The sequence below is a fragment of the Sapajus apella genome, unplaced genomic scaffold, assembly GCF_009761245.1.
Source record: "Sapajus apella isolate SASKATOON/1434 unplaced genomic scaffold, GSC_monkey_1.0 scaffold112, whole genome shotgun sequence".
NCBI classification, from domain to species: Eukaryota; Metazoa; Chordata; class Mammalia; order Primates; family Cebidae; genus Sapajus; species Sapajus apella.
Window position 1 is genome coordinate 2660382 of NW_022437052.1, and position 17615 is coordinate 2677996.

Sequence of the window (17615 nt, forward strand, 5' to 3'; positions counted from 1 at the left end):
CTTCCCACCTCCAAACTCATCTCCACACCCTGTTCTCGTAAACTCCACCTTCTCCTGAAGCCTTTTCTGCTCCCAGCTCTCATGTGTGTTTCTCATCCGGCACAGCCGACAGGAGAATCTTTAAAGTTCCTTCCTCTCTGAGCACTGAGGACGTACTCCTAGCTCATGACACTTTCTTCTTCTGGGTGTCCCTTATCTTGCTCTCTGTCTTCTCTTTCGACATCTTTTTACTTACACAGACTACAGAAGCCCTTGCAGGGCAGGAATCACACAATTTACTTCAGGAAATCTCCCCTTCTTACCTAGAACTGTCTTGTTCCATTTATAAGATAGTGCTTAAATACAGTTGTTGAGCAAATGAGTGAATCAAAAACAATCATTGGGCATAGACTGACAAAGCTGGAATGGCTCGAGAGATCATTCAGGCCAGGTCCCGTGCTTTCCTGATGAAACTGAAGCCCCCGGAAAAAAAGGGGTTTACCCAGCCCCAGGTCACCCAGCTTACAACGAGCAGAGCTGAGCCAGAGCCCAAGGCAACTGACCCAAACAGCAAACAGCACTCTTTCCACACTTTACACTGTCTCCCACATCACAAGGCCTCCCCATCTGAAGGCCTCACCCTGGGAGGCCGCCGTTGAAAGGAAGGAGGAAATCAGTTACCTTCCCCAGTGTGCGTGGTTCCGGAGCCAGGAGCACGGACTGGATTCCAATCCATACGTCACAGTTTCCCCATAATCCACAAAGGATTTATTCAGCCTGGAAGAGGAGGAGGGAAGAAGAAGGGCAGAATATGTGGATTAGACAATGACAGTGACCGAACAAATAGAGCCACTGAGATCTGAGCCAGTCCCCATCTGTCACCCTGGAGATACCACTCTGAGTCCTGTGTCTCATGCTTTCAAAGATCAGAAGTATTAAGTCCACAGGATGGTTACTTTTATCATAATTAACAACCATCTGGTAGAATCATTTCAATGGAGTAAACATTACAAGGCACATGAAATTAGAATGCAGTGTCTATTTACTGCGCATAGGTAAATTTAACAGATAAGAATGAGCTGGAAAAGAACACAAAGATACCCAGGGGAAGGAAACGCTGCAATCTTAAGCAGCTACCTCCAGCCAGTGTGAAGAACTGAGAATGGTCTGCATCGGTGCTCATTTTCAGGGTTGATAACAGAACCCAAAAAGACAATTTGTCACTTGAGAGGTGGTTCAGAGGGCTCTCACCTGCGGCAGAAGTGGTGAGCACATTTCACCAGGATACCCATGCAGTGCACAGCTATGATGCCTATGACCAGCAGGCTGACGGGACCCATCTGGGAACAGGTGTTGCAGGCAACAGAGAGAGAGAGACAAGTAGGTAGAATTATGAGTGAACCCGATGGATACTCGGTTTGCAAATGATTAAAAAGCTACTAAGGCACTTTTCAGTGTTAAAACTTTGGGCCTAGCATTAGAGAGAGATATGTGATCATGGAGATTAGCTCTGTGACATGGGTGCTATCTGAACTTTCAAGACATTTAGTCATGTGGAGAAGAAGAACATAAGATAAGTCTGTTCCAAGACTGGGGCAACTCAGTAGAATAGAAGGCTCCCGTGACTGTGGGAAGAAGAGATGGGCTAAGGGATGTTGGGGGAGAGGGGTTAAGTTATCTTTACAGCATTGCCAGATCAAGAAAGACTGCACTTAGCTAAGGGCAACCCACATCTCTGAGCCTCTCTTCAACTCCAAAAGAAACAGAATGGCTTTGGGCAGGCAGTCAACATGAAGTGAATCATAAAAAGAAGACCTAAGATTCTTGGAGTTGGCCATTTAGGAAGAGGGCATGAGGGACCGTGTAGAAAATGGGCAGACATCTGTAACTAACTCATTAGTTCATATTATTGACAGAAACTGCATGAGCCATCTCAGTACATCCTCTCCACCATGAAGTAAGCTCCATGAGGGCAGGAATCTTTCTTTAATTCGCTGATGTATTCTAAGAGCCTAGAAAGGTACCTAACACACAGAGCACTCTCAATAAATATCTTTAGGTGAATGAATGTCTGAATTTTGCTTTTTGTCAACTGATTTTTTAAAGATCCTTCTCTATTTAAAATATTTTAAAGCAAGCCCATTTTAACAACAACAAAGAACTACCTCTTAAAATTTGTCACTACTCCCCCCCACTGATGCAGGCCCTTACCACAATGCCTGCATTTTTCACTGCCAGAGGTAGCCCCAGGAGTCCTGTGCCAATGTTGCCTTTTAACAGGTGGATCAAGGTCTGGAACCATCTGAAGTGACAGACAGACAAGGAAAGGATAACCATGACAGTTAACTTTTACTAAGTTCTTAGTGCTTATATGCATTACCTCATTTTATTTCCACAAAAACCCTGTAAGATTTTATTTTATGGATGAGAAAGTGGTTTGCTCAAGGTCACACACCTAGTGAAGGGCTGAGGCAGGATTCAAATCTAGGCAGTCTGACTCCAGAGCTCCCTCTCCTATCCCCTGTGCTGTAAGTCCCCATTCTTTGTGGCATTCCTGAGAATTCCTTCTCTCAGAGTTTAGATCAGAGGGGTGCTCTGACTCTCTCCAGACACTATCCTTTCCAAGGGTATTTGAGTCTGGTTCTAACCACTGAACTGCCCACTGTAAAGACTCAGACCTGACTGGGCACAGTGGCTCATGCCTGTAATCCCACCACTTTGGGAGGCTGAAGCAGGTGGATCACCTGAGGTCAGGAGTTCAAGACCAGCCTGGCCAACATGGCAAAACCCCATCTCTACTAGAAATATAAAACTTAGCCAGGTGTGGTGGTATGCGCCTGTAATCTCATCTTCTCAGGAAGTTAAGGTAGGAGAATTGCTTGAACCTGGGAGGGGGAGGTTGCAGTGAGCCAAGATCATGCCACTGTATTCCAGCCTGGGCGACAAAGTAAAAGTCAGTCTCAAAAAAAAAAAAAAAAAAAAAAAAAACAAACACAGACCCCAAAACTGCAATAGAGGATGACAACCCAAACTATGATGGACAAACACTGGTGACAGAACAGAGGAAATTAAAAAACAACAAAAAAACAGAAGCCCCGAATGCAGAAGTCATACAATACATACACTTCGTATCAAAAACAAAAAAAGTCTAATGCCATAGTGTCCTAGGATCAGAGAAGCCCTTTCAGAGAGTCACTTCATTTACCCTTCTGCTATGAGGGCAGATTTGTACAAACTGTCCCCTTCATGCCACGATGGTAAAGCCTCTCATGCTTCCTCATTCATTTTTTCACTCAACAAATGCTATCTATCACATATAAAGCACTGTGTTAACTGCAGTGGTGAAAATAAGTATGAATCTGCTATGGTTCTCAGCCTCTAGAAATTAATAATGTTTCAAGGAAAATAAGGGAACATATTAATAACCACCAAAGGTAGATAGATTCTTATCTTTAAGAAAAACCCAAGAACAGAGACCAGGGAGAAGGGAGGCAGGTGAGGCTTTATACAGAAGAAAGAGCTGAGCTGAGCCCAGCAGGACAGGCAGGAACTATAAATGTGCTTCTGGGGAAAAAGACACCACTGGCAAAGAGAAGGGCTTTGGAACAACGCCCTAGAGAGAGACCTGGGACTGGAATCAGGAGTAGTAGTTGGTTTTAGCCGTTTGTTATTAGAGTTAGGATGAGGGTGAGGGTGGAGGCAGGAAGTTTCTCTTTTTTCTGCAGGGAATAGGAACTTATCAAAAGACTGACTACAGAAGGGTGGTCTCGTCTTCAATTTCTATCTACTGTTACCTCCAGGAAAACAGGAAACAGGTCAAATATAGTTTCACTCTGTCCCAAATCACTCAGAATTTGGCCCGTGGTACTGTCTGTGGTTCTACTGCACATATAACCTAAATCCCTCAAAACTGGTATTTACACACATTTCTTCAGATCTGCAATTCACCAGAAGCTCAAAGTAAATAACACTTGTTACTCATAGAGGCCATTAATAAGACCCATCTACACTCTTTGGAAAAGAATTTCACTTTAACCTTTCTCCTTTTACCTTGAGGGAAAAAATCTCGTGATTTTCCTACTTTACCTAACTTTTTCAAGAAAGACCAAGAAAACTACTTTGCCTCCACATGAGAAGAGGCTAAGTGCTCTCCTGGACATCCTAAGGAAACAGCTTAAGCATTACATGTGTCCACCAGCAAATGCATTATCAGTAGCCTGTAGCTGCAAGATAATGGGGTCTATTAAATTTTTATCTCGGCAAATGTTTAATCCACTTGAGGGCAAAGCACTGTATCAAACCCACCTACCTACCAGAGACCTCCCCAAAATGCCTCTGAGCTGGCTATCATGGGACACTAGGTCCCTTGCCCTAGCTCTGCCACCACCTTCATATGACAATTCCTCCCATCCCTTCCCGGGCCTGCCGTCTCATCCATAAGGTGAGGGAACTGGACTAGGACAAAATGATCTCCATGATCCCTGCAGCTCTGAAACACCAGGACTCTAGGCAATTGACCAAAATTACTCTTTTTAATAGATGGCCCCAAGCTGGGATTACCCAGTACTGTGTGAGATGCACAAAATCAACTCCGTAAACTGTGAAGTCTTAACTACAAGGATGGACTATCTTTCTGAAAAGGGGAGGGAGGAGCCTAGCAAATCTCTGTACTTCCATTCATGCTCCATCACTCATTCTTAAGACTTTTTGGTCTCTGGACCCCTTTATTCTCTGATAAATCACTAAAGATGCCAAATAGCTTTTGCAGCAGATGTCAATTACATCTGCTGGTATATACTATATTAAAAATTAAAAATGAGAATTAAAAAAATATTTAATTAAAAATAACAGTAAGTTCATTCCATGTTAATACAAATAATTTTTTAATGGAAAAGACCCTGTTTTCCAAAAAAGAAAATGTGAGAAGAACAGCACTTTTTTCCCCGAAATCTCTTTAATATCTCACTTAGAAGACAGCTGGACTACCTGCTTCTATGTTGAATCTATTGTGATATGTTATTTTTGAAGTTTATGAAAAAAATTGTTTTTTCATAGACATGTGGTTGGAAAAGGAGGAATATTTTAATGGCTGCCACAGACAATGAAAGTAATTTTTCTTTGACATGACTCCAAAATGCCACACATGATAGTTTTTTAGAAGTTACCTGCAATGTGGTCTGGGTGCAATGGTTCACATCTGTAATTCCAGCATTTTGGGAGGCCAAGGAGGGCAGATCACCTGAGGTTGGGAGTTTGAGACTAGCCTGGCCAATATAGTGAAACCCCTTCTCTATTAAAAATACACAAATTAGCTGGGTGTGGTGGCCCGTGCCTGTAATCCCAGGTACTCGGGAGGCTGAGGCAGGATAATCGTTTGAACCTGGGAGGCAGAGGTTGCAGTGAGCCGAGGTTGTGCCACTGCACTCCAGCCTGGGTGACAGAGCAAGACTCTGTCTCCATCCATCCATCCATCCATCGGTGATCTTGCTTTTTCAATGGATATTTTACCCAAAGCAGAATTCCTAACATCACACTTTGGTTGAATTTATACAGGTCTTCCAAATGCTAACATCTTCATTATAATAAAAAAAAAATCACATTCATTAATATTACCACTGATCTCATCAGAAAAGTCTCCAGGTAGAGAGGCCATCAAGCCCATGGCACTGGATACTTGTTTTTTTTTTTTTTTCTAATTTTGCTTGAAAGCTTGAGTTTTATTCTAAGCAACAGATATGTACTGTCTATTGTTTTCCTTGAGATGATGGGCATATTTCTTTCACTTTCAAGAAAATGTCTTGCAAGTATTCTGACTGACTGACCTACAGTTTGTTAGTTGTTTTTTTTTTTTTTTAAAAAAAAAAAAAAAAAAAAAAAAAAAAAAGCAGCAAATTTGTTGACAACTCAAATAATCACTCAAGGTCTTTGCCTTGAGACAAGTAATATACTTTGGTACTTACAGAAGTACTTCATCTGTACTTCCTATTTTGCCACAGAGAATATGAAAGACCTATGCTGAAGGGCCTCAATTTTTTAAATACTAGTATTCCGACTGTTTCATTAAAGACAGTCTTAAGTACAAAGGGCTTTTTTCTTTGCGCATGCGTGGCAGTGAAAAATATAATGACAACTAGTATAATTTGGTGCCACTGCCTTGATTCATTCTACAGTGCGATTTTACCCATCATTGCTTTCACTTGTGGATATTTGCTAACTGCAAGTGAAAGCAATTCACTTGCAGTTAATGAAAGCTAAGCACAGATATCCACAAGTGAAAAGGCAGACAACATCTTAGTATTATTATGCAGATAGTTTTGGCCTCATAGACTTCTTGAAATGGTCTTTGGAAGCCCCAAAAATCTGCAGGCTACATTTTGCAAATGACTACTCCAGCTCACCTTTAGAGAGCCAGTCTCAGTCTGCTGGTTTCCGTTTGACATGGATAAGAAGCACAGAGGCTTGATATATATAATGGAACTCAGAGGGGCAACGAGAAAAAAAAAATTGCCCAACAACATAAAATGAGGCTGTCTCCAAAGCAGTCAATAGCTTGAAAACATCAAATGTTAGTGAATAATCTCACTGAACGCACTAAGAAATAACTCACAGGTTGGGCATGGTGCTCACACCTATAATCCCAGCACTTTGGGAGGCTGAGACGGGCAGATCACTTGAGCCCAGGAGTTCAAGAACAAGCTGGCAACATAGCAAAACCCTGTCTCTATAAAAAAAAAAAAAAAAAATTATCCAGGTGCATGCCTGTAGTCTCAGCTGCTCAGGAAGCTAAGGTGGGTGGGAGGATCACTGCAGCCCAGGAGACAGAGGTTGCAGTGAGCCATGATTGTGCCACTGCACTCTAGCCTGGACAAAAGAGCAAGAACCCATCTAAAGAAAAGAAAAGAAAAAATTCATGGAATCGTTTGGCATTCCTATTTGTACCCTCTAACTAGGGTTTTTTACTGAGCCCTTGATTTCTAGAAGAGGTAGGTGTGTGCATGCAAACGTGCAGTAGGCGTAGAAGTACTTCCATGTATTTTGTTACTTGGCAAACTGGATCAAAGGGTAAGCAAAGGCAGAAATATAAAAGGAACCCAGCTTAAAAACTTATCCCTAACACTTCCTACATATTAAAAGATTAAATTAGGTTACGAAGGTTCTGCAAATCAACCTCTACCTTAATCATACTTGGTATGTTTTCTACATAAATGCTTGTGTCAATCCTATGCCCCGGGCTAGAAGTACTCTAGGTCCCCTCAAAGTACTTTATCTTGTACAACCTGTGATGGGACTGTGATACCTGCCATCAACTACAGATGGACCTTCCTGGTCACCTACATTGTATCACAATATCAGGGCAGGAAGGGAACCTCAGAACAAAGTACACCCTGAAAAATGTCACAATACAAGCCCGAGGAAGGTATCTTCTGATATGTGATTTCCAAGAAACAAGGACATAATTTTGAATTGGCCATTAATTAAAACACAATGTAGAGAAAAAAAAAAGAGATATTCAGAATAGCTAATAGGCATGCATCAGCTTCCACATGTCCAAAACCTATGAGCTACTATCCTGAAGTTGCTAGTTGCTAAGTTTTGAGCTTCAGAGAGGTCTCCATAATAAGAAAAATCCAGACCCCCTCTGCTAAGTATTGCTTAACAAGTTGATATCTGAGATCAAAAAGGAGCAAAAACTGCAAAGGAAACTACAGAGAGGGAAGCTTAGCAGTATCTCACAATAATCAGCATGACCTCTGACGGGAGGCCATGATATGCCACTGGCTGTGTGTGGAGCTGCTTCTGCATGGGGGTTGCCAATGCTGATAAGGCCGGAGGAAAGAGGGGCAGGGCGAGCCACACTGCTGCCAGCTGTGCTCTAAGCAATCTACCACCAGCTAACTCCCACTGCAGGCTAATGAGGAATCTACAAAAGCATACCACCTGAGAAATAAGCTACAGAAACAGAATCTTAGAGGACTGGTTGAGTACTTCCAGCCTGGAGCATAGAAATCAGCTAGTGGTCGTGATGGGCCAGGAATGTAGACAGACCACATCTTCTAGTTCCAACCCAGTTCACAAGAGAAAATGCCCTGTACCAGGAGACAGTGCAGGCAGAGGGAGCTTCTCCAGTGATGAGCTCCAGGAGAAGCTTCCATGGTCTGCTTGGCAGTCGTCAGGAATGGCATAAGTCTAGGACATGAAGGATCTCTCAGTAAGTCACACTCAATCCACACAGAAACACAGAAAAGGTGATAGCTAAGCTTGAGGAATAAACAGAAGGGCTGCAAAAGCTGGGATGCTGGGACACAGAGAAATGTCAGAGGTCTGCTGAGATCAGGAATAGCTGGGAAACTCAATGGAGTAGCAAAACTGCATTTTCTAATTCAAGTGGTGAGCCCCACACAGCCAGCATAGCTTCACAGTGGAGTCCTCAATTTTTCCTTACATTTGGGGAAAGTGAGTCCCAAAGAGGGCCAAACTCAGCCCAGATGAGTCTGGGGTTCCATTTTCTGGAGACAAGACATAAGCCCTCTTTGGAGAATGCAAAGCCTGTCTTCTCCTTTCCTACCAATCCCTGAATTTGTTAAGTGCAGAAGTTAATTGTTCTGTCTTCCCGCTTCTTCAGTCAAATGAATAGTGATTTGGTGATGGGGCAGAAGTCGTTTGCAAAGTCTTTTGCAAAGGAAGCTTCCGATTATGCCTAGAGAGTATTTGGGGTTCTAGCACAGATGACACAGTTCTAAATTAAAAGAATGTCCTCTGTAGAAGCTTTTCTTAAGTCCAAGCTCTTAGTTGGCACCAGCCTTGTAGGGCCAACACAGCTGAAAGGAACGAAGAATAAGAAACGGGCTAGAGAGTGGCAGCCGGTGAAAGCAAAGCTCAGCACAGTCACGTGAGCCCAATCTCTTCATTGCTGACCTTCATCTGTAAAGTGGAGGACTGATGAAACTGGGGAGGAAAAATAAGTCCAAGGGAGACTTAGTAACAGGAATCCCACCCAGGAGAGGAGAAGGTAACAGCTACTCACGTTGTGCTGTTGCTTTGACCAAAGCGCTGGTAGGAGCCCGGGGAGGAGAGGCGACTGAGGCCTTCGGACGGGCTCTCCTCAGGGCTCACATCAGTGGAGCTGTAGTCATGGTAGTCTTCATTCCGAAGTCTCTGAGTGGACATGGCAGCTGCGGGGACAGGGCCAGCATTAGGACCTCCTGCAGCTGGAGCCTGTAGCTCCATGTTTGGGGTGGCCTCTGGGGTAGGAGCTGTCATTGTCAGAGCTGCTCACTGTGACAGCTGTGCTATGGATTAAGCATGAAAGCGTCTGGTACTAAGGGAAATGAAAAAGTGCAAAGTACACAGGAGTGGGCTGGTTCACTCGACTTCTGACTCCTAATCTTCCCATAGGTATACTTGGTGTTACACTCATAAATTTCTAAATTTTCCACAGTATAGCTAGACAAGGCAGAGGTGAGGCACTGCTTGGGAGGAGTGGGGGAATGAAAAAGTGCTTCCTGGAAGCACTCCCGATTCCTTAGGTCAGGATTATTCACTCCTTCCTCTGAGCTAATTTCTTGGACCTTGTACAATAGCTAAATTGTATATATATGCCCAAGCTCTTGGATGGAAAGCTGGGTATTTCTCATTGTATATTCTTTTTTCTCTGCCTTTAATAGAGAACCTGTTTCACTCAAGAAATCCCCTCTGGTCCAGGCACACCTGTAATCCCAACACTTTGGGAAGCTGAGGCAGGCAGATCACCTAAGGTTGGGAGTTTGAGACCAGCCTGACCAACATGGAGAAACCCCATCTCTAATAAAAATACAAAATTAGCCGGGTGTGGTGGTGCATGCCTATAATACCAGCTACTTGCGAGGCTGAGGCAGGAGAATCACTTGAACCTGGGAGGCGGAATTTGCAGTAACCCTAGATTGTGCCATTGTACTAGCCTGGGAGACAAGAGCAAAACTCTGTCTCAAAAAAAAAAAGAAAGAAAGAAAAAAAAATCCTCTCTGGATCATCCAATTCTGCTCAAACTCCCACCAAGTTCCAGAGCCACACATGCCATTCTCCTTCCCTCTGCTGTGAGCACCATCCAATCCTATACTCTTTGGTGGCCACCAGTAACTTTTATACCCTGAGTGCTGAGAAACAGCAGCTGAAAGCGGCTCAGAGGAAGACCAGGACCCTGAAGGGTGCTCACCTCGGCCCTCATCTCAGTATCTCCCATCTATAACTCTTCTTCCTTTTTACTTCTATAGATTTGCTCTTTTTTTTTTTTTTGAGACACAGTTTTGCTCTTGTTACCCAGGCTGGAGTGCAATGGATGGCGTGATCTCGGCTCACCGCAACCTCCGCCTCCTGGGTTCAGGCAATTCTCCGGCCTTGGCCTCCTGAGTAGCTGGGACTACAGGTGGGCGCCACCATGCCCAGCTAATTTTTTGTATTTTTAGTAGAGATGGGGTTTCACCATGTTGATCGGGATGGTCTCGATCTCTTGACCTCATGATCCACCCACCTCGGCCTCCCAAAGTGCTGGGATTACAGGCGTGAGCCACCGTGCCCGGCCGGAGATTTGCTCATTTTTAAAATGATGAGAGAAGAAAACTCCCCTTTCAATGTGTTGGGAGGATGTGAGAGTGGTGTTCCCTGGGTGGACTTACTCAGCAATACTATTAATACTACACAAAAGAGAAGAACAAGGGCTTCTTTAAGATATACAAAAAGGACACGTTTTGGGAGCTGTGTACAGGCCCCTAGACTCATAAAGACCATTGCTAAATGAGCCTTCACAGGCTACTCCAAGCCCCTTACTTTAAAGATGAAGAATCAATGCTAAGTAACCGGCCCTGCGACAGCTAGGTAGTACCAGGCAGAAAACATTATCTCCTGGCCCCTATCTGAATCTGAAAACATCCACTCTATAGAGTGCCAGTTGCTATGAGAGAGTATTACAGCACAGGGAAAGAGTCAACTTCCTGCTCTTCAAGAACCAAGTAACAAAAAAATGGTACATTAATATTAAAAATTACAAATAAAAAATCCTTCTAACACTTGGCAGACTGGCACAGCCGTTTGCCCATGAGGCTGTCCTCTGGCATGTGGCTGGATGCCCACCTTAAGCCTGGGCATTCTATCTCAGCTACCTTGAGAAGAGACAGGACCTCCAATTATGTCACAGTACCCCACCCTGCCCAGACACCCAGCACCACCTGCCAGAGGACAGTGCTCTGCCAAGGGTTCCCCTTAGGTCCAGTCCCAGGGGACTCCTTTGGAAACACGCCAGCCTGGCACCAGAGTGATCCACGGGAGACCTCATTATCTTTTACCAACTGCAACGTAGGAAGGACCCTCAAGCATCTTGCAAGGGAAGTACCTGGCAAAAAACCAGCAAAGGACCTGGAAATCCCTGAGAGGATCCTGCCTAGCTTCACTGCCAGAGCCACTTCAGCTAAAAATCTATGAGAGCTTCATTTACACATGAGCTAGAGGAATTCAAGGACACCATCCAGCTCTGGGGCAATTAAACTCATTAGAAGGCCAAGGGGGAAAAAAAATATCTGAAATATCTTAACACCAGTATTGAAATCTCTTGCTATATGGGCATAAGCTCGTAAGTCAGTTAATAGGTATGTCAGGAGGCCCAGGCGCCAAGCCTGCCTCTGTCAACACTTTGCTTACTACCTCTGAATCATTTTCAAATGTGCAAAAGGCAGGCAGCATAAACGAAAACATCTCTCAGTTCCTTCTAGCACTAATATTCTAGGCGTCACTGAATATAATTATGCAAACAGCAGCTTAGTGCAGTGGCTCACATCTGTAATCCCAGCACTTTGGGAGGCCGAGGTGGGAGGATCAGCATGGGCCCAGGAGCTCAAGACCAGCCTGGCACCATCGTGAGACCCTGCCTCTACTGAAGAAAAGAAAAAGCTGCTAATTTCTAGTCCCTTCCAACATACCAAAATCATCTGAAGATAAAACCTTCTGAGTGAATCCTGTGAGAAAGAAAAGAAACTTTTTATCTGAGGAATCCCTTTAAATTATCAGGTCCAGAGAGGCACTAAAATGTGATAGCAATCACCTCTCATTCCCCCCTTGAGTTAAATAATTACCTCTTGAGGCCCCTTGCTATGTGGGTTCTAGACTAACTGACACCATTAAGTCATAAAATGCTAACACTGGACATCATAACTCATACCATATAGTCCAACAACATAGTCCAACAATGTACAGCCCATCACTAATCCATGTTATTTTGACAAACCGATGAGAATTCCTGTCAAATAACTTTGTATCAGTCCTCTCCTTGTTTGCTTTTGCCTTTAAGAACCTGTGCTAACAAAGGCCAAGGGAAGCACTCCCCTAAGCAACTTAGAAGTGTATCCTGGGCACCTGTCCTCACTTTGGTTCAAGGAAACTGTTAAAAATTACGTTTTGGGTCTCAGCTTCTTCCTTTAGGTTAATGCCTATATATTACTGAAGGTGAAAGGATGAATACAGGGACTCATAAGTTGCCCAATCCTTCCCTAACAACCGAGGAACCACTCTGTTGCTTACTTGGTACAGATGCTTGATACATCTGTAACGGTCTAATGAGGCTCCTTTATGTTGTATATAAAAACTGAAGTTACCCACAGCAGAATGTTGCTAAGAAAACTGCTTAAGAAGAAGCTGAAATCCATAGATCTAAGGTCTAATAAGCCACTGCAGGATATGGAAAATGTGGCCTAGCAACTGCATACGTATTGAACAAAGAAAAAAAAATTCTGCTTGGGAGTTCTGGTTGATGATAAGCTCAACAGAAGGCAATAATATAATCCAAGTTGCCAAATAAAGCAACACAATCTAGATTGCATTAAGACATGAGAGAATCACAGGTAGATGTTACATAACTCAGAATTGCCAGACTTTGTGTTCTGTTCCAAACAGCATGCTATAAAGGGAGTAATGAAAAACTGTGGTATATCCAGGGGTCAGAACCAGGGTCAAAAAGGGTAGGAAACCAACGAAATGAGGACTGGTTGAAAGCACTGAGAAGGTTCTACCTAGCAACTTGAGAGGTACAAAAACTGTCTTTAAAAGCTGTCATATGCATTAGGCTTGTTATTTGGGGCCTCAAAGATCAGGCAGAGTTAGGATCAGTATGTAGAGAGTCAAGATGGCTCATTTTTGGCTAGGCATAAGGAAGAACTTTCTATCAAAGACAGATTTGTTCCAAATAGAACAGATCACTCTGGGAGAAAGCCTGTTCCCTTATCCCTGGAAAAATCCAAGCAGAAGCCCTTTCTCAGAGCAGTTATGTAAGGATTCAAGCACCAGACAGTGGGTGCAGCCACTCCCTGGAGTTCTTTCTATGGTTCTTTCTGGAAACCAAGGTCTCTTCCTCCTGCTCTCTGTCCATCCCCTTCAGTGCCAGCCTCCATGGCCACGCTGCCCTTGGGCTCCTTTTGGTGAAATCTAATAGCCAAGTCTACTGCTGCAATTGCCAATTTCCACCCTATGGGAGATTTTAATAGTACCTATTAACTGTCAATATGAGGATTATGCTATAAAGAGCCGAAGGCAACCTTGTCCTTCAGATTTTTGATGACAATGAATAGAATACAAAGTCCGAATCTCCATTAGATATTTAGACTCAGAAGAGTGAGCAGAAGAGTGAGCGACTAAGTAAGAAAAGTCTGCATGTTTGATGGCCAAGAAAAATCAAAAATAAAAATTTAAGTGTACTAACCTTAAAACATTTCCTTTTTCCTTATATAACTATTTTTTTAGTTGTATAAATGACAAGAGTTGCTCTTCAATCTACAAAATATGCTATTGTTAGCTTGGCACTAAAAATTAGCAGGTGGGATTGCTTTGTGCAATGAATGCAGTATGGAAGATGTAGGTGCAAAATGAATTTTTATTTTTAAAAATAAAATAAATTTTATTCTGTTTTTAAAAATAAAAATTTTTATGTGTTACATTTTCTGGAACTGGGCAAGTTTAAAAGGGAATTCTACAGTGTTTTTTTTTTTTAAGGCAAAGCCAGAAATTTTTCTATTAAATTCAGATGCTAATGTTCCCATTTTACCAGTATGGGGTTCAGGACTCAGGAGAACATAACCAGGTTGTCAAAAGTTTTGCATTCTAATCCCAAAGTTGTTTTCTTATTTTGATACAGAATTGAGAAGACTGAATTAGAGGATTTCTAAGTACACTTTCATTTCTAAAGTTTCAGGATTCCAATTTCAATTTTTTAGTGACTGGATTTGTACAAAATAAAGGATGATTAAGACTCTAAATAGATGGTAACATATTCTAAACTTGCACCGTCTAGTACAGTAACTGCTAGCCATAAATAGCTACCTCATACTTGAAATACAGTTCAGTAAAATTGAAATGTATGCATACTAGATTTCAATGAACTGGTACCAAAAAAATTGTTAAATATCTCATGAATAATTTTTATACGATTATATATTGCAATGATATCTGGGATATATTGGGTTAAAGGAAACATATTTTAGTGAAAAAAAAAAAACAAACAGATTTCTGGGCCCTACTTGATTCCACCTGAGCTTTTTATTTTATTTATTTTATTTTTATTTACTTATTTTTATTTTGAGAAAGAGTTTTACTCTTGTTGCCCAGGCTGCAGTGCAGTGGTGAGATCTCAGCCTGTTGTAACCTCTGCCTCCAGGTTGAAGAGATTCTTCAGCCTCAGCCTCCCCAGTAGCTGGGATTACAGGTGCACGCCACCACACCCAGCTAATTTTTTGTATTTTTAGTAAAGATGGGGTTTCATCATGTTGGCCCAGGCTGGTCTTGAACTCCTGACCTCAGGTGGTCCACATGCCTCAGCCTCCCAAAGTGCTGGGATTACAGACATGAGCCACCATGCCTATGTTGTTTTTTTTTTTTTTTTTTTTTTTTTGATACAGTGTCTTGCCCTGTCCCCCAGGCTGGATTGCAGTGGCATGATCTCGGCTCACTGCTACCTCTGCTTCCCGGGTTCAAGCAATTCTCCAGCCTCAGCCTCCCGAGTAGCTGGGATTACAGGCACCCACCACCATGCCCAGCTAATTTTTCGTATTTTTAGTAGAGATGAGGTTTCTCCATGTTGGCCAGGCTGGTCTCAAACTCCTTACCTCAAGGGATCCACCCGAAGTGATGCGATTACAGGCATGAGGCATTTTAACTACCTTCCTAGGTGATCTTGATTATAGGTAGATTTATATAAAGCACTACAAAAAAATATATGATCTTATTATGATAGGTACGCCCTAGGCCTCACCCTCTACCAGAATTCATGCATCAGTGACAATTGTTTGCAAGCTAAAAGTGTCATCCATTATTCTGAAACAATTATATTGGGTTAGACTTTGGAACCCAAAGTAGCAGCAAATTCCCCAGATGTACTTTCTTTTCTTTGTTGCTGGAATTCTAAAAACATGAACAAGGACACAGGCCGTGTTGCTATGTGTGGTCTACAAGAGAGGGAAGTAAAATAGTTTGACTTCTACATAATTTGTTTTTCATCAGATAGAATTACATCCAATTCACCAGAGCTGAATATTCCATAAATTGAAACTTTTGCCTGTACAAGTCTGATGATAGAGCAGGCACAGGGTAGCTGCTGACCTCAGCAGGTTCTGCACAGAGCAGCTGCTGAACAGGCAAATATGTAGACTTTTACCCACAACCACGAAGATCAGTTGATGTTAGGACCAGGCATGACTTCCAAGAAGATCAAGCTCCAGCTTCCCACTTGGAAGTCAGAAAACCAAGGTCCACACAGAAAGGCTGAATCATTCGGGCCCCAAGTGTTCAAATATTTGAGATGATCATCTAGCAAACCAGCATCCCAGTCCAGTGGTCTTTCTACCACACCTTAAATTATCTACCCTTCTTAAAATCTCCCGGAGAACAAAGCTGGCCTCAGAGACTGGGGCAGGATTAGGTCTGCAGGGGGTATTCTGCATAATAAAAAGTACCTGAGGCCAGGCTCAGTGGCTCAGCCTGTAATCCCAGCACTTTGGGATGACGAGGTGGGTGAATCACAAGGTCAGGAGTTTGAGAACAGCCTGGCTGAATAGGGTGAAACCCTGTCTCTCCTAAAAATATAAAAATTAACTGGGCATGGTGGTGTGCACCTGTAGTCCCAGCTACTCCGGAGGCTGAGGCAGAAGAACTGCTTGAACCCAGGAGATGGAGGTTACAGTGAGTCAAGATTGTGCCACTGCACTCCAGCCTGGGCGATGGAACGAGACTCCGCCTCAAAAATAAACAAATGAATGACTGAATGAATGAATGAATGAAAAAAGAAAAAGACAGTACCTGAGTTTGGAGTCTGATAGTGGGACTCTGAGCAAGTTACTTAATCTCCCTTTGCCTTAGTTTCCTCATCTGAAAGATGTCATTAATAACACCTATTTCACAACATTGTTATGAAGATAGGAGGAAAAAACAAACGTTAGATATGTTGTCTGGAACATAATAAACCCTCATTAATAACAGCAAGTATGATTATTACTACAGAGAAGTTCAAGGACAGGAAATGAGAAAGTTTACTAAATAGTCTGCAGTATGGGCTCCATTTAACACTCTGGATAGTGGAGCCAGGATCCTATCAGGGAGATGATGATCTAAGTGACATAAACACCTCAATAACTCACAGACAGATTTTCTAACTTCATGGAAAACGAAAGCACACAGGAGCGCTTCCTCCTAGAGGTGGCCATTAAGAACTAGCCCTAGGGCCGGGATGATGGCTGACATCTCTAATCCCAGCACTTTGGGAGGCCAAGGTGGGAGGATTGCTTTAGCTCAGGAGTTCAAAATCAGCCTGGACAAAATAGTGAGACCTCATCTCTAAAAAAAAAATAATAATAAAAATAATAATAATGATTAAAAGTTTAGCACCAAGGGTCACTTTTATTTAAAAAAAAAAAAAAGAAGAAGAAGAAGAATTAAACGTAAAAAACAACTGGCCCTGGGTATCAAGGCTTCCAAGAGAAATGTTTTGGGGGATAAAAGAAGAGACAATCCCAAAAGCAGCACCATATTGTTCCTATTTCAGCCTGTTTTAAGTGCCCCATCCGTCGGACCCCATGCACATTAAATAGAGGCTACCTTTATGTGCTCATCACAGTAAGGCCTGGCCAAAGGAGAGAGGAACAGGATTCTTCCAAGGCCTGGGTGGAGGTAAACAGAGTCAGTGTGAGTTTCCTCTATGGGAAACAAGACAAGGCCTGGATGGAAATAAGCAGATTCAATGTAAGTTTTCTCTATGGGAAAAAGAGAAAAGCTGGCCTAGGTATGAGTAGTGTTAATCAGTCACACACTTCAGAAGGCCAGGAAAAGCAGAAATGAAGACCATTCGCTCATCTGACCTTTGAAGAGATATCAAGTATTTAAAGAACTGAGACACTCACTGACTCACTGGAAGGGAGAGGGAGGTGATAAAAAAAAAAAAAAGAAAAGAGGCGGACGATCCCAGATGGCAGAATAGGAACAGCTCTGGATTGCAGTTCCCAGCAAAAACGCAGAGAGTGAGTGGTCACTGCATTTCCAAACGAATTTTTACTGCCCACAGACCAGGAGATTCCAGGGCAAAAAAGCACCATGAGTCTCCAGTGCAGCTCTTTCAGCTGGTGCAGCGGGTC

General features: G+C 42.8%; 1 protein-coding gene across 10 annotated transcripts in view; it reads right to left on the reverse strand.

The window, feature by feature from the left end:
• SLC36A1 (solute carrier family 36 member 1) overlaps nt 1-17615 on the reverse strand; it is a 74925-nt gene that overhangs the window by 47364 nt on the left and 9946 nt on the right. For 7 of the 10 annotated variants that reach the window (XM_032259843.1, XM_032259840.1, XM_032259836.1 and 4 more), the window contains 4 exons: nt 9005-9152; nt 2191-2281; nt 1231-1319; nt 661-756 (listed from right to left, as the gene is read on the reverse strand). In XM_032259843.1, coding sequence (XP_032115734.1) covers nt 661-756; nt 1231-1319; nt 2191-2281; nt 9005-9147 — 419 coding nt within the window. In that variant the 5' untranslated portion in view covers nt 9148-9152. Of the gene's footprint in view, nt 1-660; nt 757-1230; nt 1320-2190; nt 2282-9004; nt 9153-16287; nt 16794-17615 lie in introns of those variants that run through there. The other 3 variants (XM_032259839.1, XM_032259842.1, XM_032259844.1) reach the window with 3 other exon arrangements.